At 35.5% G+C, this 23006-nt stretch overlaps 1 protein-coding gene across 1 annotated transcript in view; it reads right to left on the bottom strand.

The window, feature by feature from the left end:
* The window catches only part of Nckap1 (NCK-associated protein 1), a 77692-nt gene that overhangs the window by 8212 nt on the left and 46474 nt on the right, over nt 1–23006 (bottom strand). Inside the window, exons 17-26 of the mRNA XM_013514746.1 lie at nt 20886–21018; nt 18739–18858; nt 16433–16572; nt 15242–15373; nt 12923–13141; nt 12613–12743; nt 11974–12071; nt 7045–7138; nt 2792–2874; nt 2298–2378 (exon numbers count right to left, since the gene is read on the bottom strand). Coding sequence (XP_013370200.1) covers nt 2298–2378; nt 2792–2874; nt 7045–7138; nt 11974–12071; nt 12613–12743; nt 12923–13141; nt 15242–15373; nt 16433–16572; nt 18739–18858; nt 20886–21018 — 1231 coding nt within the window. The remainder of the gene's footprint in view (nt 1–2297; nt 2379–2791; nt 2875–7044; nt 7139–11973; nt 12072–12612; nt 12744–12922; nt 13142–15241; nt 15374–16432; nt 16573–18738; nt 18859–20885; nt 21019–23006) is intronic.

Below are 23006 nucleotides of genomic sequence, written 5' to 3'. Positions count from 1 at the left end.
CCTAGGATATGGAGCTGATAAGGTAGAGACCCACTCTCAAAAAGACAAAAAAAAAAAAAAAAAAAAAAGAAGTGAAAACAACCCAATGTTCATCAAGTGATGAACTGGCATATCCATACAAGAGAATATTACCCAACATTGATTTTTTTTTTTAAAACCACAGTTTTAATATATGCTGTCACATGAATGAACCTTGAAAATACTAAGTTAAGAAGTCAGTGTTAAAAGACCAAACATCATCTAACTTATATAAACTGTTCAAAACCAAACAATATATAGAGACAAAGATTAGTGGTTGCTTAGGGCTAGGGATTGGGACGAAGTGAGAAATAACTGCTAATTGATTTTGGAGGGCTTTTTTTTTTTTTTGGTACTGGGAATTGAACTCAGGACCTTGCAATTGCCAGGCAGGCGCTTATGCCACTGAGCTATATCCCTGGCCAGGAGGGTTTTAAAGGACAATAAATATGTTCTAAATATACTTACTATTACTTAAAGAAAAAAAATCTATATACTTAAAGAAAAAAAATCACCGAATCATGTTAAGGGGGCAAATTTAATGATAGGTGAATTATAACTCAGTAAAGTTGTTCAAAATCATGTTTGGATTTAAAACAATGAATTCTATGGAAAAATCTGCTAGAAACTAAATATAACTGTGAAGTGATAAAGAGATTTGGATGGTCAATTGCATACTGTCAGAAAATTAATCAGTATTCTCAGAATCTACATTCTCAGAATCTACTAGTGTCCTCTAAATGACTGATTAATTCTTGCAGTTTTCTTAACTTCATATTTTCTATAGTTTCCACTTAGGCTCTTTTGAGCTATCCATACATAATTTCCAATAATAAAATCAAAGGACAACCACAGATCTCAAATGTTTATTTGTGTAAGCACTACAGGGAAAACAAAAATTAAAAGGAATAAGGTATTGGTCTTTAATATGTTCACAGTCTAGTATAAATATAAATACACAACTGTAATCAAGGCAAAATGGGTTTAACTCCACAGTAAACAAAAAGTTCTCTGATAACACTAAGAAAAAAATTCTTTATTAATGGAGAATCTAGGAATGGTTCTTAGAAAATGGCAATCCTAGCACTCTGGGAGGCTGGATGCAGGACCATAAGGGTGAGACCAGCCTGGGCAACTCAGTAAGACTGTCGTAATAAAAACATAAAAAGGGGTGGGGATGCAGCTTAGTGTGTGAAAGTCCTGGGTTCAAACCACAATGCAGTCTCCCAAAAGGGCAATTAGATCTGAACAGAAAAGTCTGGCAAGATTTTAAAAGGCCAAAATATGAAAGGGTAGTGTTACCAAGTAGAGAAAATGAAGAGGGTAAAACAGATGTACACCAGAATGCACACAGATCTGGTTAGGTCACGGCACACAAGTGAAGAGACAGGCAGCACAGGAAAGGGAAGAGAATGGGAGAAGGAAGGAACAAGTGGTGAAATCCTCAGAAAGTCTCAACGGCCCCAATTTGAGACATTAGTGTCATACAAAAGGGTATAAACATTACTTTTTTTAGATAGGGCTTTTCAAAATATGCAAAACAGAAAGTCCCTCCAAGAAACTCATATCTAGAACACAGTTAGGAGTTCCAGCATAGGTCACATACTAGATGCATAACCACTGGTAAACAATTGCTAAGATTAGGTCAGTGGTTGCATTTCATGACTCAACCTATTTTCAAACAAAATCTGTGGACTCACATAAGACTACTGACCTCATATTTATTAATTTGAAATAACACCACTAAAAAGTTTTCTTTTTACTAGTGCATGTATATAGTACCTAATGCTTACATTCCTGTGTGGAACTGGTACATGGACATAATACAGTGTTACTTCTTTTTTTATCGGCCCCTCTTCCGTTTCTTGGGTACATATTTGCAGCGTACAATGTTTACATTTCTTGTGTGTACCTGGCACATAAAGTTTCTTAGCTGAGCTACAATTATCATCCTTTTATAAGACTTTTAACGTCTAATCTGAAAAACTGATTTAAAACAACTCATTTCACTGGCTTATCTAGTTTTATCAGTTTAAGGGGAAAAAATTCATTTTTAACCAATTTTACACTGCTATGTGGGATCAAAAAAGGCTGACTTTCAAAATACCTGCAGTAGTATTCTAGTGATGAGCTCTCAAAGATATAATTCCAAAGGCAAGCACAGTCATTGCAAAATAAAAACTGTACAGTAGTTTAGGATTTATTACACTTTATTTCATATGCAATTTAAATACTTTACCTTAGAAACTATAAAATGTAAAAAGATGTTGTATTATTACCTTCATATCAGTTTCTCTTGGAATGTGGTCCTTAAAATCTTCGATTGAACTTACAAGAAAAGGAATGTGGTAGGACAGGACCTAGGCAAAGCACAAATGAGAATACAGAATTAGTTTTAAATGGCAATCTCTAAATTTATGAAGTATTACATGTGATTAATTCTTGTTTTTATAATCACTCGTGGTTTTTCTAAAGTATGAAGATACAAAGAAATAGAATGTACGCAAGTTAACACACATACAGTCAAAACAGAAAATATTTCAATGAATAGCAAAGTTAAAAAAATACAATAACCAAGTAAATTTTATATCACCCAAATTTTAGTATCAAAACAAAGGTTAATTTTAAAACTCTCCCCATCCATTTTATTTTCTATAGCTATAAAAGCTGGAATTTCAGTTATATTACTGCTAACTGTAAATTTAAAAAATAATTTCTCGGCCCCTGAAAAGGATCATCTGCATATAGGGTGTGTGCTTATAAGGGTTCTTACATCTCTAAGTGCTTCTTGTGCCAATGATCGGAAGGATAAAATCACACCAATTATGGTCATCCTCTTCAATACACTGTCAACGGCTAAATTTGAAGAATAGGGAGAAGAGAAGAAAAATAGTGAACTTGATTATTTTTAAATCTTGGACAAAATATAGTCACAAAATTTCCATAAAGAAGACACCATTACTAGCAACTTGATGATGACAGACACTAAAGAGGAGAGAGGATGGGCAGGAAGTGGGTGGTGAGGAAAAAGGCCTCCTTCCCTGCTCTTTCCAAGAAAGGAAACAAGGGGATGTGGAGTTACCTGGAGGGTCGGGCCGCACAGGGGCCCTTGCTATATCCTCGATCAGAAATGAAATGAGCCCACTCAGCCACCCTGATTCAGGCAAAATAACTGCACCTGTGTCGTAGTCAATTACGTCTGTGGTGCAAAAAATGGCTGCATTTAAGTCCCGCATGTAAAGGGAAATGCCAACATACTCTCTTTCTTCTACCCCAAACTGCTGTGTGTTCCCTCAAAAGGGAAATTTATAATTTGTTTTTTTTTTTTTTTTTTTTTTCAGATAGGCTAACCTTGAACTGACTAGGGAGCCTATGCTAGTCTCAAATTTGAAGCAATCCTCCTGCCTCAGCCTTCTGAGTGCTGGGATTACAGGCGTATGCTACCATGTCTGGAGTCAAATGGAAATTCAGAACTTCAAAAGCACTTGGAACTGACAAGAAGACAACAATGCTTGTTTCTGTGTAATGCACTTTTCAGGAAGATATGATTACGTATCAGGAAAACTGAACTGGTCATTCTGAGCTGGTATATGTATAGACAGAGAGGCTGCCAAGACTGGATGGCTTTCTGGTTGCACTGTTCCAGTCAAAGAGGTCACTTCTCAGTGTGAACCGACCCACTGTATTATCTGTAGAGAAATGTTGGCTAGCCAGAAAATGTCACCTGAACTTAACAATGTTTCTGCAGGATGTGATGAACATTACCAACCACACTAAAGTACATGCCTTTAGCTTACATCTGTTCACACAGCAGACACGAACAGAGTACATGGCCCTTCTCTTACACACGAAGTGAGATGGCTTTCTAAAGGTAGATCACAGGCCAGGGTTCTTCACTTTAAGAACTGCTCCAGAGATTTCTTTTACAAAAGCAGTCACCCCTAGCAGCACATTTCAGTGACACAGAATGGGTCACAGAATATGCTTACTCTTGTGATATATTCAACCTGCTCAAGGAACACAATCGGCCACTTCACTGGAGAACAACTGTGTTCAAGTCAGCAGATACGCTGGCTGTACTCAAAGACAAATTGCAATTATGGAGGAAATCGGTGAACTCTGGGATTTTTGACATGTTTCAAACATTAGCAGAGATTCTGAAAGACATCAAGCCGGGGCCTTCTTTCTCCAGCTGGTGCATGATCACCTATGACAGCTTTCAGAATAGTCTGAATATTACTTCTGAAATACACAAGTTTCCTGAAATGAAAAGGAATGGATCCATGATCCGCTTATGAATAAGCCAGGTGAGTCAACCTTGTGCTAGAAAAGAATAAACTGCATGAGAACACAAATGATGGTAGCCTTGAAAGTATGCTTGAGATAACTTCATATCTCCATACTACCTTGATTAAAAGCAAAGTAGAATATGCTGAGATTGTCACAAAAGCACTAAAAAGCCTGCTTCCATTTCCAACATTCTATCTTTGTGATGCAGGGTTTTTTGCAATGGCAGCATCCAAAATGAGATCATGGAGTAGAGTGGACACAAGGAACACACTTCAGGAGTCACTGTCTCCCATCACCCACAGATGGGCCCATCTGGTCCCACTCATTCTTGCATAATTATTTCATTATATATTGCAATGTAATAATAAAAATAAAGTACACAATAAATGAAATGTACTTGAATTATTCTAAAACCATCCCAACCCTATGTACAAAAAAACTTGTCTTCCACAAACTGTAGCACAGTGCCAAACTGGACTAGAATTAGGGGCTAAAAAAATGATGATCCTAGCCATAAGAAATAGTGTCAGCAAACCAAAAGCAAGGGATAGAGACACTGAAATTTGTTCAAGTCACACAAAAACCCTAAAAATGAAGGCAAATTCCAGACTGCCTCTCAGTTCAAACCTATTTTTTATCAATTAAAATGTTTTTTCTTCTTAATAGGATGTGTTCATCTATTGTGAAACAAAACTCCTGCAAAAACAGCACAGACTTCTGGGTGTATGCTAATGAAGCACAAGAAAGAATCAAGGGTAAAAGAACAACCTGGAAAGAGTTGAGCTGAAAAGAGGAGCTTTCTCTATTCCGCTAAGTCACTCACTCTCCAGTGGATCTTCCCTTTTGCCAAACCACAAAAAAGGGTTTAATAAACTCTGTTTAAGAACAAATTTAATGAGTATGGTTTACAAAGATTCAATTATTTAGATTCGATTTTGGTAAATCTCAATGTTATATAAAGCACCACTATTATAAACAAAATTCAAGTAAGCAGAAAGACTTTGGGTTTTATTTTGAAAACTTGCAAATTCTCTTTGGAATTTACAGAAATTTCTTTCTGTCTCAATTTCACAAATGGGAGAATTAAGTAAGTAAGATACTAAACATGTCAGTGTAAGTTGCTTCTAACAAGGAAGTACAATTGAAAGATTGTTTATTACTAGGAAACTTAAGACTAAGGCTACATGGGTGGTCAGCTGAGTATTAAAAATGAGAGAAACATGAAAAAAGCAAAAATAATAAAGATCACAATACAGGTAAGAAAACAAGGAACAGAAAAAGGAAAATCAGAGACTTAAAAGAATAATTTCTTGTTCATGCTCTTCTTCCCTATATCCTTCCAAGTCAGTCTTTTCTTTTTCATCCTATTTTCAAAAGCATTATACAAACAATCTGACTTTTATGTTCCTTTTGGCATGCATATAGGTCTATGAATTTTAACATATAGATTTGTGTTACCATCATCAACACTATGGCAGACAGTTCCATCACCCAAAAAGGCAGCCTTGCTATTTTGCCTTTATAGTTCTAGCAACTACTGATACATTCTATAAGACAATCTTTAGTGTGTTTTAATTTAATGGTAGTTCTTATTAAGTTTTCTTTAAAAATCATTAAAAGACAGACTAACAAAGTAATTCACTAAAGCTTTTAAAGGAAAAAATATCAAATGGAAGTGTGGCTTTCATTTCTTCAAATCATTATTATTATTACCGATCACAGGGATAGAAACCAGGGCCTTGGCCATGCTAAGTATGCATGCACTCTACCCTGAGCTACAACCTCAGCTGCCAGGAGTAATTTTTATTCAGGAAAATAAACTCTTTCTCTGGTTTTCTCCAATACAAAGAAAATTCTATTCAGGATTTTATTCATTTTTCAGTATTGGGAAGATTTTTAAAGTAATCAATAAACTACAACTTCAAAATAATTTTTAATTATAACTTTAAAAGTTTAAGTACAAAAAAGGAAAAAAATTCATTTTCAAATGCATCTGAAAGTGATTAAGCTAAAGACACTTCAATAAATGCTTAAGATTCTCTCTTTATTTACAGTATCCCTCCCACAATCAGTATCAAGAATACATTCAAAAAAAATTTTAAGTTATAGTGTCAGGTTATAAAAAGGAACAAATTAGAGATTCACTTAACAACATGGATAAGTGAACCTTGAAAAATACTATGCTAAGTGAAAGTGGCCAAACATAAATTTAATCTACTGACAGAAATCACATCAGTGGTTGTCCCCGTTTACGGGCCAGAGGTAGAAGTCTGAATAGAGAAGACAGGAGGCAACTTCCTGAGGTGACAGACTGTTCTGTATGTTGATGACAGCAATGTTTATACAGATGTATATACTTGTCAATATCTATACCACATTATTCACTTATGTGTGTGCATTTTATTACATGTAAATTATACCTCAGAAAGTTGATTTTTGGAAAGTCACAGATTCAAAAATGAATTCTCTTTTTGTCTATACTAATGGGAGATTTACTGTATTAAGTTCAGTAAGTTTAAAAACTAATTGATAACAATATTTACTAAATTAAGTGACACATATTAAAGTATGGTCCAAAAACTTCTGAAATAGCCAGAGCCTTGCTTACAAACTTCTTTAGTTCTCTTCATAAGTGAAAGAATATTTTTTCTAATTTACTGCTAATTTTGGGTAAAAGATAAATTACTGTTGTCAAGATCTTCTTAATGTTGATAAGAAGTAACATGAGTTACCCACATGATAATCTCTTGAAGAGTGCAGCCATTTGGTCTGGTTTGTCAAAGCTGGTCCTCATTTGTGTTAGCACATCAACATTCTCCACCACAAGTTTCTAAAAAAAAAATCCTAGGTCAGGCATGTATCTCTTTGTGTTAATAAAAGCATGCTTGCAAATTAATGTCTGGCAAGGAGGAAACACAATTCATGAAAGATACTCTATGCTGTATATTTTTGTTGTTTCAATAAAAAAAATCATAAAATTCTTTACATACTCAATATTTTTCTTCAGTTTGCAAATTCAAAAAGAATTTAAGAAAAACAAAAAGAAGTAAGATCAAGGAACATCTTATGCTTAGATACAGAAGTGTCATTAATAAAAAGTGAACACTGAAATGGATATAGAAAGCAACAAAGTCTGGCCAAAATAAAATAAACCACTAAAGATAAAGATGACCAAAGATAGCTGGCTGAGTATGTCCTTAGAAAATGAGCACATCGTTGGATGTACACAATCTAAGGCAGAGTAACTTACTGCTTAACGGGAATTATATGAAAACCATTTTCCCAGCAGAAATGATGAAGTGTCTATGCAAACTATCTACTTTTCTCTCAGGAAGAACTGAGAAGATGGAAGAGAAAAAAAGGAGATATAAATAAGAGAAGGGAATGAAGAACAGCTGTTCAAGGAAAGTTGAATAATTCATTAAGAATACTTTTGCTAACAGAAGCACTGGAAAAATGCATTCAAATTGTAACTAAAACTAATTAATTTCATCCTGGCAGAGATAAGCCTGGACAACAATAAACTGAGTCCCCAAAACAATGAGGAGGAAAAACAAGTGTAACATCTTACTCTGTGTTACCCTGTTACCTATGCTAAATGCTTTTATAATTAAGTTTACCACTACCATTTTCCTATTTTTTCTAATTCAAATGAATGAGTTAATTTCTGGTTTCCGTGTTTCTATTAAAGTCTTTTAAATCCGAGTTTTTACCTTTGCCTCTCGCCTCTCTATAGTGATCTGTAGCCTTTACTACACATGACAATCACCTGCGGAGCACTTTCTAAGTATTATATCTATGTTTCATGGCACCTTGGCGGGAAGACGTAGCCAGAACACTGTTAAAGAGCCATGATAGTCTGTTACAATAAACAAGTGATTTAAGGAAACACAAGAAAAGCTATAAGGAAACTACAGAAAGTTCTTTTATAGAAAGCTAAAAGGAAACTGTACAGAAAAGCTATAGAAATAATTTTTCCTAAAACACTAGGTTATTGTGATATTACTCCAAATAATTTCTCATTATTGTTCCTCATCAGAAATTCAGCTCTAGTCACACTTATTTGCTGCTATCAATTTCTACAGTTGCCAATGACAGTGCCATCTCTAGGCCACTTCAGTAACGTCCCAACCTAAAACCTGCCTGAATACGCACTCAGTGGGCTGTGGGGGTATCAAAATAGTATTTATTCAGTACTGCCACACACCAAATATTATACTGAGTACCTAAAAACCTCACGTGTACGCTCCCAAAGTGAAAAGCTTAGTAAATTTAAATCTTTGCCCAAGTCAAAGCAGAGGTAAATCCGAGACTCTCAATAACCTCATGTGAAAGCTCCTAATCAACGGGTAATATTGCCTATTCTTTTTAAATGCTTAAACATATTAAGCTTTTAGTCAAACTGACTCTTACCATCACAGCAAACATTATGTTTGTGAGAATTACCTTAATCTGTATGTTTGTTGAATTTTCAGTGAGTTAGATTATCTCATTCAGAATTCTACTGCTATATTTGAAAGGAAAACTATCAATGCTATATATAATTTTCTTAAGAAATTTAAACTGCAAGGCACAAATAAAAATAACCACCAAAAAGTCCAGAAAGACAAAGTCATTTTAAAACATTTTATGTCTCTTTTACTGTTCACAAGTCCCCAGAATTTTAGTAGTCTAAGTTATAATTCTCTCAAAAGCTAGTTACTATATATACAGCCTCCTTCAATAGAAAATCACCTTAGCACTGATGCATTTCTAAAAGGCTGAAAGATTTTAGAATGCTATGATCTTTTACATCTTTATCTAAACCTTACACACTCTGAAAATATTTTTTACCTGTTTTATAAACAGGTAAAAGAAAGGAAAAGGAAAAAAAAAGAAAGAAAGGAAATAGAGTACACACTAAGTCTAATAATGCTTGTGTCACAATTTGTGGACAGCAATACAAACTATAAACTGACTGAGTAATTTTGGCTGCAATTTTGAATCTGATCATTCAAAGAGAAGCACCATGATACAACAGAAGGAAGGTGTTAAGATTAACGTTACCCCCAAATTCTCATGTGCAGAAAGTCACTGGGACACTGGGGTTGCTAAGGCTGTCCTGTTGTAAGGAGATGGATCACTGGAGACAGGACCTGGAACCATACTCTTGTCCCCAGCCCACCCCCTTCTCTCTACTCCCTGGCTGTCATGGGAGGAGTAGCTGTCCTCCACCCAGGCCCTTCTACCCTGCTGTTTCAACCATGCCAAGATCAACCTCTCCTTAAATTGTGGATGCTGGCTATCTTGTCCAAGCAGTGAGAAAGTAAGCATCACAGATTGTGGTAACAAGTAACAAAAAGTGACAGAAGGCCTACAATGCTTGCCATGGTTTGTGTCTGGATGTCCCCCAAAAGCCTCATGCAGTCATGGGGTGGACTTTCAGAGTTTATGATTGATCCATGGTCCAATGTTGAAATTATGGGTGAGAGTACTGCACCTGCCATAGGGTGGATAGTTTGCACACAACGTAAGGGAAGGAAAGAGGCAGCTTGCTGCCACTCCTCTTTTTGCTCTTACTGCTTTTGCTATCTTCTACCGCCATGAACTGTTGCCCTCTGCCATGTGCCCCCCTGCCTCAGAGACAGCCAAGTATGGACTGAAACCGCCACAAACTGTGGGCTAAATAAACCTTTCCTTCCTTAATTTTGGGTGTTGGGTATCTTGTCTCAGCAACAAGAGAAAAGCAACCAACACAATCTAAGCTCAGTTTGATGGGAAATTCTGGTCAGTGCTCAGAAAACCAAAATGCTAATTGAAATGTAGACAGTAAAGGCCAGACTCAGAAAGTTTCTGCTGGGAACAAGGACTCTACTGAAAGTTGGACTCAAAGTCAAGTATTATGCTTTGGCAGAAAATAGGTCTACATTTTCCCCAGGTCCTAAGATTTTGCAGGAGGATCAAATTTAAGGCTGGCAGAGGGAATTTCAAAACAGCCCAATGTTCAGGCTGTGGCAGAGGTACTTGTGGCAGCTTTCAGCCAGATCTACAGTAAAAATCGGGAACAAAAAGCTGATGGGAAAAGTTTTTAGTTTCTCAAAAAAGGAAATGCCTCCAAAACTGGGGCAAAGGTGAGCATAGTTGCTAAAAAGATTAGCATTAAAAAGAAGCCAAGTATTTTGTTTCAGAATAGTATGAAAAATGGCTTGAAGACATCTCAGGAAACAAAAAGGTGCCCACCTTTCACAAGGTCAAGGGTGCAAAACTATAAAGCTTTCATTTGTGAAGACAGGCCCTAGGCTCACTGCTCAAGAAGGGCCACCTAGAGAACTGACTCCCCAGAATTCATTTCATAGTACACTGTGATTGAGCTACTTGGCAGCCTCTGCAGCCATGATCAAAGGAGGCCTGGCTACTGCTCAAGCTGGTGGTAGACCTTAGCATCATCTATGTTGTTTTACAAGCACGCAAAATTTAAGGTTTATGGGGTCACTGAGTTTTCCACCCAGATTTTGGAATAAGGCCTGGGAGGCCACAAAATGTGCCTGAAGACAGTGAGTGAAGCTGTGAGAGTAAAGTTGAAAGTACAGTGGAGACCCCAGTAAACTGGAAATGCCATGAACATGGAACATCCACTGAGGAAAGCCACAGGCAATGAGCAGAGCCTTCAGAGGAGAAAGGCCATGAGGAATGATGTAACTGGCAATTCCACAGAGGCAAGGCTGCCCAAGTCATTTGGAGTTCACATGTGGCCACAATATGCCCTATGTGATACACATAGAGTTACAGGTTTTAGGGGTTGTCCTGGGTTAAAGGGCTTCTTTCTTCCTATTCTTTTCTATCTACTTCTTCCTTTTAGAATAGGACTGTTCACTCTGTCATTATATGCTGCCAGTGTTTGACTTTCCTTCTCATTTTTATAGGGACTTCCAGCTAGGAGTTTGCCTCAAGTGTCAGAGAAAATTTTGGACTTGGATTTTTCAGCAATGTAGTAACTGTTAAAACTCTGGTAACTCTAAGGAGATGGACTACATGTATTTTACAAAATGAGATGAATATGAGACTTTGAGGTGCCAGGGGCAGAATACTATGGTTACTGTTCCCCCAAATTCTCATGTGTGGGAAAGACAAATGGGTCCTGGGGTTGCTAAAGCTAACCACCTCGGTCTTGTCTGGAGGTGGGCCACTGAGGCAGGACCTAAAAGGATATATTCTTGTCCAGTTCCTCCCCTCTGTCTCTGCTTTCTGGTTGCCATGGAATAAAATCTGTCTTCCACCCAAGCCCTTCCACCATCCTGCTTTGCCTCTGAGCCAGATGACTATAGAGTGAAAACCTAACCCAAAATAAACTTTTCCTCCTTTAAGTTGTGAGTATTGACTGTTTGGACTCCTTAATGATAAAGTGAGTAAGACACAAGGCTTCACACTAAAAAGCTACAAAATCTGAATTTCAGTCCCCTTTTGCAAGTCAAATCCCCTCTTTCAGCTCCCTGTTACTCACTTGTAAACCAGAGACAGCTAAACTAAAAGGGTATTGAAAGGCTCTGCTAACTCTTTAATTTCATTTACATGTTATTAGTATTTTGATGTCAGGCTAAAGTAGTATTCTATCTTTTTTGTACAAACTCCTGAAACTTTTTTCAGGAACTAATGTTTAAAAAATAAAACTGATGTAGACTGCATTACCTTAAGTTCAGCCACTTGTGATGAAATGTGCCACATAAGGCTTTCACTTAGGAACTTCATTCCATAGGGGCCTAGTAGTTCTGATAATGACCTCATTTCTGAAAGGAAACATAATTGATTTCATACTTCTAACAGAGCAAATACAATAAGAAATGAACATTAACATATAGGAACCTGAGCATAGCAGTATATGCATCTAATGGAGGCTGATGCAGGAGAATTGTCAAGGGTTCAAGTCAAGCCTGGACTACATACTGAGTTCAAGGCAAGCCTGAACTACATAGTGAGACCCTGTCTTAAAAACACACATTTAGAAGACCTTCTTTATAAATTTATTAATATAAAAGCGTGGAAAAATCTTTCTAATAAAAAGTAACAAGTTGCAAAAATAATTCTAAAAGGAGATTATACATAAAACTGAACAAAATTAGTCATAATAGAATCAAAAGGCAAGACTCAAAACAAAGTTTGCAAGCATAACAAGGTTTTTTTTTTTTTTTTTTTGGGTTTTTCTCCGGTACCGGGAACCGAACTCACGACCTTGTGCTTGCCAGGCAGGCACTTTGCCGCTGAGCTAAATCCCCAGCCCCTCATAACAAGCTTTTTAAATTCTCTAAACAGTGCTATAGTATTAGTCACCTGATATGTCAGAATATTCTTCTGCATTGAATGTTAATTCATTTTCTGTGGGTAAGTTCACAAATGCTTTCATTGCGGGGAAATAAGCTATATGGCCATTGCTGACTTGCCTTAACAAAGTTTCCAAATACCTAAAAAGAGAAGTAAATTTATAGCTCAGAGAAACTGTTAAATTCAAAATTTACTGTGACATACATCCTGTACGTAATTTCAAGTTGAATAATAACATGAATGAGTGCTTATCTATAAAAATATCTTTTCCCTACACAGTTCATTATTTCAAAGCAAAACTCATTCCAGATTTCCTTACCAGTTTGTGTATAGACTTGTAATGGTTGGCTCTCCATGACTATCCAAATGTTGTGTTTGTTGAAGAAGAACATTATTAAATACTCTCGTAATATCAATCTGAACATAGTTTTCTATTGACTGGAGTACAGTCATATATGCTCTTACACTTGTTAGAAGCTCTGATGGTTTTGCAATTTCTTGTGTGGCTTGATTATACATTGTCATCCCAACAATTGATCTAGAGAAGGAAAGAAAATAATAAGAGATCTGATTTTCCATTCATGTAAATAATCTATTCAACCTACTGGTATCTAACATTAAATGAGCAATAAAATTAAACTTTAAAATAGTTTTTTACAAAGCCATGAAATTACTGTCATCATCATCCCAAGAAACAGTCTACAAAAAAGATCAAATACTTAAAACCTAAAATGAAATGGGACTACAGGGGCTGGGGATATAGCTCAGTGGTATAAGCGCCTGCCTGCAAGAGCAAGGTTGTGATTTTGATCCCTGGTACCACCAAAAAAAAAAAGCGGGGGGGGGGGACTACAAATAAATAAGGCTGGGGAGATAGCTCAGTGGCACAAGCGCCTGCCTGGGAAGCCCAAGGTCCTCAGTTCGATTCCCGGTATCAAATAATTAAAAACATCCTAAGAATGTAAGTAACATAAGCATTACAGAGGTTTAAAAATTGCTTAACGTGGCAAGCTGTCTGTAGCAAGGACATGGGTGGGTTATTCAGTACATAGTCTGAATTAATATTATACTTTTGCCAGACATATTTTAGGTTTCATATACATTAACTATAACTCTCATTTTTAACAACCCTAGCATATAGTTACAACTACCAGTTCACAAATTTAAAAAACTAAGGCTCAAGACACAAACTAAAAGATGTCACTTAGTTTGGAAGTAGTTTGTCTAGGATTTGACCATAAGTAAACATGATTTAATACTTCCTCTGAGCAAACTGTAGGACAGGCAAGGCACATACAAATTTTACTGTTTTTTAACCACTCAAAGAAGATTAAAATACAGAAGCTGAATAAAGCTGGAAGGAAATACAACTTTGAAGGTGCATCCCTATATGATCTTTTTCTATAATGGCAACTCTGATTTCACTCAAAGCTCTCTTGAGCATTAAACCTGTAGATTTTAGACTTACGTTTGTAGAAATGAATCCTTAAAAACAACAAACAAATCTCATACAAGAAATAAGCCCAGAAGAATGGACTCAAAATGAAAACTGCTACCTTTGTACATTGTCTAAGTCCTAAGCAATCAGCAAAATCAACCCCCTAATACTCACAAGCTATTTATCCTGTATAAAAACCTTTGCCAGGTAGTGTTTCCCTTACCTTGTCCGCGATCACAAAGTAGATGGTAAATAAGAGGAACATTTATTTTTGCATAATTACAGATTAGACTCTTCACAATGGGAAATATGGGAGCTGTAAACTGTTAGTATAGTAAAAATAGCTTTATACTATTTTCCTAACTACTTACACACAGTACTTTAAAAAAATTTAAAAATGTGGTAAATACAAGTATCACATGGTAACGATCACAAAACTTTGAAAAACTTTCGGCAAAGATTTGTTTTATAAGTTACCTTAAGACTTTCAAGAAACACATTGTCAAATAAATCAACACTGTCTTTAATAGGAGTGTAACTTCAAAAAAAATTAAAGCAACATTTAAATTGAAGAGTATCTATCATAAACAGGAGCATTTGAAGAAGCACATACATAACTTATAAAATCCCAATGAGAACTGAGTTTTCAACAGAGTAGAATTCTACTAATGTAGCAGCATATCTCTAAATTCAGAACAGATGTAAGAGTTCACACAGCCTGAGGTTTTAAAATATCTGACTGTGGTCTATTTATTGCAAGATATGTAGCACACCTAATAGCACATGTGATGTAATGCATACATGTAACTAGCACTGATTTTCTATTTCTTCCTCCTTTCCCTCTCTTCTCTTTCTTAAAATACTCACTGCAACCTATTACACTGATTTTATGACCTTGGTCACCTGCAAGCTCAAGCACATTGACTTGCTCCATTGTTCTCATTTTGCATATAATGAAACCAAGACTCAAAGAATCATCCCCCAATGTTACTAATTAGTAAGAGCAGGTATGGGAGAAGGACCAGGGCAATTTAAACAATTTAAACAATTCTCGGTTTACTATTCTTTATGCTTCCCAATTCATTATTCTTTATCCTACAGCATTTCTACAAACACTTTTCTTCATAAAAGAAAATGCTATGTAGATATAAATAATATATTAAGCTCTGAACTGACAAAAACATTTATATCCTTACTTACTTAGTAAAGCGGATTTCCAGATGAGAAGTCAAATATTCTCGTGGAGTAAAGGTATGTTCCCATACCACCATGTTTGGTACATAATTTATAGAGAAACATAACTCAGAAAGTGCAGTGTGCAATTTATCAAGGCTGAAAAAAATTAACAGAAAATAAAAACGACATTTCACCGTACATGATACAAAATTAATTTTATAAATATACCAAGACTTTAGTGATAATAATTAAACTTTATTTTTGTCTCCCTCAAACTGATGAAGTTCAAAATTTTTACTGGTATAAATAACTGAGAGTAAGTTTCAAAGGCAGGATCAGTTACTCACTGCCACGTTCCGCTAACAATGACTATGGTGAGTTCACACACAATAGAAAAAGCTACCTCTGTACTCAAGGACCATCATTTCCCACTGCTGCTATAATACGTTATGGGAGAAGAGTAACAGTGGCTCATTCAACTTACGAAATTTTAAAAGTAGGAAATTTAAACACAAAACATCTACCCAATCATTGACTATCTACCTATGCCTCCCCTCCAAACAAACAAGTCAACAAAGAGCCTTGAACATGCTACCTAGTCTGGTATTTGTTTTGAAATAATGACATCAGGTATATTCTAATGTACTGCTACATGCCAAAAAAAAAGAGTCTGTTACCTGATCTGAAGTAAATTAAACACTGTATCTTGTTTATAGTACACCTCAAAAAATTTTCAGAGAGACTTTTGGCCTTCAGCATTCAGTATGTCAAGACAAAACTGTCATCTATTAACTATACTGTCTCTTTTTTTTTTTTTTTTTTTTTTTTTTTTGTCTTTTTGAGACAGGGTATCGCTATGCAGTTAGGCTGGTCTTGAGCTCACTTGGTAGCCCAGACCGTTCTCAAACTCAAAATGATCTTCTTGCCTCACCCTCCTGAGTGCTGGAATTACAGGTGTGTTCCACCACACCTACCAAACATACCGACCTTCTAAAATCCAAACATACCTACCTTCTAAAATCCAAAAACCTATTCTAATCTATTTAGAATAAAGTAAGCACTAACAGATTAATCGACTTCACAAAGATTAAAAAAAAAAAAAAAAAAAAAAGGGCTGGAAAATAATATACGATTACTACCATTTTTTCAGTCATAGAAAAAAATGGGAAAAGTCTCTACCAGAATAGAAAGAGACAATGAAAGTGGGTGGCTTACTTGGTCACTACCAGCCTGTTTTTCCTCATGCTCTCCACGCCCGGCTTTTCTCTTTCAGGCTCCCCTTTCTTACCAGTCTGCTTTTTCGACTTCTTATTCACTGCTTGACTGATGGTTTTGGCACAATGCTTAGGTAGCAACTAAATTTAGATAAGAATGAAATCTTATATTACACCAATTATATTATGGGTCTTTTGGTACCAGGAATTGAACTCAGAACCTTGAGCTTGCCGGGTAGCTGTACCGCTGAGCTGTATCCCTGGCCCCTGCACCCATTACTTTGAAGCACAACAACTATTCAAACCAACCTTAGCTAAATCCAGAGCGTGTAAGAGATATGCTAAGACTGGACAGAGACGTAAGTGAGAGGCAGAGATCACTCAGCTCACCTGAGTAGCCCACACAACCCAGTGGAAAACAGGGACAGAGACATCTTGTGTGAGCATACACTTCATAGGAGATACTGTCAAGGCAGATTCAAATTACTATTCAAAGGACAGGCAAGAACACACCAACCAAGCAAGAAATGAGACAGAACATTTGCTAGGACTAAACAGCCCGTGAAAACACTGTAAAGATACAATTGCTGAGAGCCTGGTGAGAGAGATACTGGTTGAGAGATACTAGGTTGTGGAGCATACAGTGCAGTCAAGTACAAAGGTTTCTGCTGTCTAGCAAGCCTTGAATGACAAGCCAGAGGTTATACTTTTAAACTACAAGCAATTCTAAAGTGTGTGACAATTTTTAAAAACAGAAGAACAGTATGAGGAGAGATTGTTTTTCTAAGACTAAACTCTGATAGAAGAAAACATCTAAATATGGAAAATTATAGCAAGGACAACCAGGTAAGAAGTGAAAAAAAGGTACAAAATAAGCCAAATCCAACATTAACAAAGAGAACTCTGAGATAAAATCAACAAGATTTGGTAACGTAGATGTAAGATAAAGAAAAGAATCGAAGATGACATAACGGTTTCCACCTAATAACACTGCTAATACCACTGATTCAAAGAAAAGGAACAAGTGGGAAATAGTTTAGTCTGACAGGTAAGGAATGCATCGGGGAAACAAGAAACAAGAAAGAACATTTACAGGTCGAAGGAACAGCAGCCACACTGTACAGCACAGCAGACATGCTACTTGTGGCCACTATATACCTGAAATGTGCATCGTCCAAATTCAGTTGTTTACATATAAAATACACACTGAATTCTCAAAGACTGGACCCAAAAAAATGTAACATGTTTCATTAGTAATATGACCACATGCTAAAATAATAACATTCTGTATATGTTCAATTAAATCAAGATTAAACACAGGGGCTTCAAATTGAGCTATCTCTCCCCATCCCTTTTTCTTTTCTTTTTGAGATAAAGTCTCACTAACTTGTTAGGTTGTCCAGGCTGGATGTGAACTTAAGATTCTCCTGTCTCAGCCTCCCAGAGTGCTGATATTACAGGCATGCACCACCAAGGCCAGCTCTTTTTTTGTATATTTTTAACATGGCTATTAGAAAATTTTAAGTTTTATATATATAGCTCATATAATACTTCTACTGGATAGTGCTGGCCAGAGAAAATGATTAAGTCATACACAGACAGTAACTAAACCCACAAAAGCAAGCTATATGCTGAAAAGAAATATGTAAGAACACTGCATTTGTGTTGTGACATACAAAATGAAAAATTTTAAGGAAATTTGAAACTTTAAGAATATTAAAAAAGCCAAGCGCAGCAGTGCACACCTATGATCACAGCACTCAAGAGGCTGAGGCAGGAGGATGTGTGTGTGAGGCCAGCCTGCACTGCGCAGTGAGACTGTCTCAAAAAAAAAAAAAAAAAAAAGCAGAGTGGTAACACTAACTCCTAACATAAAAAAACCAATATACTAGACACAAAACCCATGAATGACATTTACCACAAAATCAAGGAAAAGAAGCATTTATTTTCCAAACTACCACTAGAAAGAAGTAGTAAACAAAGGGATCTCTGAAAAATATTATAATTAATATATACATACTGATAAAATATATATCAACAAAATAATGGAATCAGGTGATTACCCTACCAAGACTAAAGCAACTAGACACTAGGGTCTGTTTCCTGGTAAAAGAAAAAAGACTATACACAGCCTTGCCAAAAATTTTACATCTGTAAGAAACTGCACCTGCTAATGGAGATTCAGCAAAGGGATTTGGTGAAAGTTTGAGAATTAAAAAAAGAAACGTAAAATAACAATTAATAACTCATTCTCTCATGTTCTCACACAAAAATTTCCTATTTGTAAGGAAAAATTTAAATTTTTACCTGGTCACTAAGAGTACATTGTTCTGTGCAAATATCGGTGATGAGATTCCGAGCTTGTTTGGCCATTTCATCCAGGAACATATTACATAAGGAAAGACTGCGATCTCCAATATGGTGTCGCTTGAAAGCGAAATGATGACAACAACAATGGTTACAAGAAAGCAGTCTGAATTAAAACATTTTAAGAAAACAGAAAATTAGGTAAAAGTCCTACTCTGCAAAAGGAGTGGGGATAATTATAGGTTTATCTCTTATAACTAACTTTCTACAGTACTTAAGTGATTATGCAAGAAATGTATTAGAAGGAACCCTCAAAGATCAATACCTCCGTAACACAAAAACTATGCATATAATTTTCAAATTTTATAAAGTCCTAAACTCAGTTATTCAATATTAAATAAACATGTGCAAAAACAAATTTAAATTAACTTGATTTTAAAATTTACAGAAATTTTGACACAAAATTTGACACAAAATTTGACACAAAAATTTTGACACAAAAATTGACAAAAAATGTAGCACATAAAAAAAGCTCAAATATTCAAATAAAAGCATTCAAAATCAAGTCAATAAAATAAATTCACAAGACAAGGATAACTGGAATGTTGCATATATAATGCTGTAAATTTCTGCAGTACACATTTATAATACTTTACGAAAGAGATAAAGTTGTTAAACATTTTCCTCCCCCAGTAGTCCAAAATTCCAAAACAAGTGTAAAGTATACAATTTGTATGCTGCTGAGATGAATGTAAAGATAAAACATAAAAATACCTGACACACTAACTGTTCCTACATCTATCATGATGCTTTGTATTTTCAAATGACCTTTGTAACTTTAACAGGAAACCAAGCCAAAGGGATGTGCAGCCAAATACAACTACACACTGATCTACTATCTAGAGGACAAAACAACAAAACTTACAGCTTCTTAACATAATGCAAGTCTCTATTACTTGCACTCTGACTCTGGATGCAGTGAACAGATTTCAAGAGCACAACAGCAAAAGTAGAGACCACTTAGGAGACCAGAAGGACAATTAAGTAAAACATGAAATCTATTTAGGGTACAGGTGGACCTCCATATGCACAGACTGCACATATATACCAATCATAGATTAAAAATATTAATAAAAATATGCATGTGTATTGAACATGTATAGACTTTCTTTACCATTATTTCTCAAACAATACACAATAACAACTTTATATAGCACTTAAATAGTTGGGCACTATAAGTAATCAAGATGATTTGAAGTATATGAGAGGATGTGTATAGGTTGTATGGAAACACTGTACCATTTTTAAAAAAGGACTTATACATCTGTGATTTTGGTCTCTAAGGAGGTGTCCTTAACCAATCCTATGGTAACTTAGGAATTACTATATACAAGGAGGTATGCAAGTGCTCTCCTGTCAACCTGTAACCTAAGCAACCCTGATGTCTTGTGGAAAGATTCATTCAGACTAAATGAGACCTCCACCATTTCACCAACTTACTTTTTGTGGGTAGAACATGAAAAACCTACTCTTTTAGTAATTTAAAAATATATGTTACTATCAACTGTATCACCTTTCAGTGCAAAAGGTCACTAAAACATTCTTCTGGTCAAAGAGAAACACTGTACCCTTTGATACTATTTTTGATGAATACTTGGAATCAATGAAACTACTGATCAGTTTAAATTCTTCCTAAGTGTGTATACATATACACATGCATGTCTATCTCATAAATATCAGCAAATCTAGACTTTGCTTAATATATCCAATATATTAACAATGGAATTTTTCTGACTTTTTTTGCTCAGTAATGCACTACTTAATTTTCAAGTCCTCTTACAGTTTAAGATGAAAATAACACAATTACTGTACATCTTTACCATTAATATCTGACTCAATATTTATTCTAAAAAAATTAGGAATGATTTTATTATATATTCTAATGTACATTTATGTACACATAAATTTTTTTCTCTTACACATTTATCACAGACCACCTACCCAAGCATTTTTCTGATTGTAAATAGAAACACTCTAGGTGGGAAATCAAATTTAGGTAATCAGGACTTTGTAAACATTTGGTTGGCTACAAGTTTGATCTAGCTATTGTGCATACCATATAAGTCACAGTACTAAACTGAAATTACCTCTTCTGGACATAGTTCATGTGTACAACTCATAAAATGAGTGCAAAGTAGTGGAAAAGCAATTGAGTATCTTGACTGAGAGGGTAACTCCAAACACTGCTGAAACATCTTCTCAAAAGCACGACTATAAAAACTATATTAGGAAACAAAAGTTAGAATCACAATTTATATAGTTATATAGTTTACATTATAAATAAAAATTTCTGACACAGTATCCTATAGTTAATTTACTTCAAGTAAGTGGAAGTTACCAAATGGTTCCATTTATTTTTGTAAGAACAGTTATTTTCCCAAAAAAGTACCTTTTACATTACAATAATTATTTCAAAATAATACAAATATTACTTGTATGACATTAACGAATATTCAAAATGAAAACATAATTGGAAGAAAAGCCATGGCTATGGTTTTTTTGGGGGGGTTCTTTTTTCCTGTACCAGGAATCGAACTCATGACCTTATGCTTGCCAGGCAGGTGCTGTGCCACTGAGCTAAATCCCCAGGCCCAAGCCATGGCTATGGAATAGGTATGAAAACATGACATTCAAATCTTACATCATCAAATTGCAATGCTGTATCAATTGTAAGAAATGCCATTTTAAGTATAATTTAGAAAACCACTGTTAATTCTACAATCACATGCTATCAATTATAAATTACATTAAAATTTAAGATTTGTTAAATCTAAACATAAAAAAATGTTAAGTTGATAAAATACAGCATGTGTCAGAGCAGTAAGAAAAACAAAAATAGCAAGCATGCCTATTTTGGATGTGACATACAAATCAGAATGTCTGAGAAAATGTGGATAAAAATTAAGTATAACTGAAAGCTGCATATTTTAAATATTATTCAAAGTGCTTCTAATTTTAAGAAAGGGGAGAGGAATTACTAAATGTTCTATCATTTAGCAATAGGAATGTTTCTACAGCTAAAAAATACCTAACTATAAAATGTTCTATTTTCTTTCAAGAGTAAGCTATGGCTCAGACAGTAATACAAGGCTTCAAATAATCTTAAAATTCTTCCAAATTCTGTGATATCTCTAAATCTCAGCCGAAGTACTATGTGTTCCACAAGTTCTTTACAAAGTAGGCTTTTCTGTCTGGTGTTTTAGATTTCTGCAACACTACTCCTAACAATTCTTTTTAAATCATTGTAAAATCACAATCATTGTGGAATGAATTATTTCCCAAAAAAAGGGACAAGTGTAAAAGGAAGACAAAGGAAAAGACTTTATTCAGTACCAGAAACTACTACCACTAATTATGTCAATATTTTAGAAATGAAGAGACAGATTACTCCAATTCACTTCCCTAAAGAGAAAAAAAGGCCAAAAAGCAAGAAATTCAGCTAAGGAGCCAAAATACATGAGTTGGAATCCTGCCCCACTATTTATTATTAGTATAATCCCAATGAAATTCACTTACTGATTCAAACATTATATGCTAGACACTAAGGAAACAAAAACATAACCTTCTTCCAGAGATATTAGATATATAGTTTTCAGCATTTACTCTGACTTTCATCCACAATGTTTTCCTCTTACTCTGATCAAGCAAAGGAGGGTCCTTAAGGTAATCTGAACTCACCCTTAAAGAAAATCTAAGACTCAACAAGAGTTACTTTTTTATTTGTTTGTTTTTTCAGACAGGGTCTGGCTTTGTAATTCCAGCTGGCCTGGAACTCACTATGTTGCTTAGGCTGGCCTCAAACTTGCAGCAATCCTCCTGCTTTAGCCTCCTGAGTGCTGGGATTACAGGAGTGTGCCACCATGCCCAGCTCGGAAGAATTACTCTTATAGAGAATTAAAATTAGACATAAAATCCCCACTTTATAAATTTCTTTTTGTTGGCAAGTTTTTGCAAAAGCCCATTATCCCCTTATCTTTAAGAGCATATTACTGAATTATCTTAAGGACTATGCTAAGAATCAAGAAATGTGTCTTTGTCAGGAATGGTGGCACGTGTCTGTAATCCCAGCACCAGAGCACTGTGAGTTTGAGGTTAGCCTGCAGCACACAGTGAATTGAAGGAGAGACCCTGTCAAGAAACTGAGTGAGAGTAAGAGTCAGTGAGAGTCACTGAGAGTGAGCGTGAGAAAGTGAAAGAGAGAGAGAGAG

Source organism: Chinchilla lanigera, unplaced genomic scaffold (assembly GCF_000276665.1).
Source record: "Chinchilla lanigera isolate Chin_1 unplaced genomic scaffold, ChiLan1.0 scaffold00002, whole genome shotgun sequence".
NCBI classification, from domain to species: Eukaryota; Metazoa; Chordata; class Mammalia; order Rodentia; family Chinchillidae; genus Chinchilla; species Chinchilla lanigera.
The sequence above is the reverse complement of the archived record's forward strand: the minus strand, read 5'-3'. Positions and strand labels throughout refer to the sequence as shown.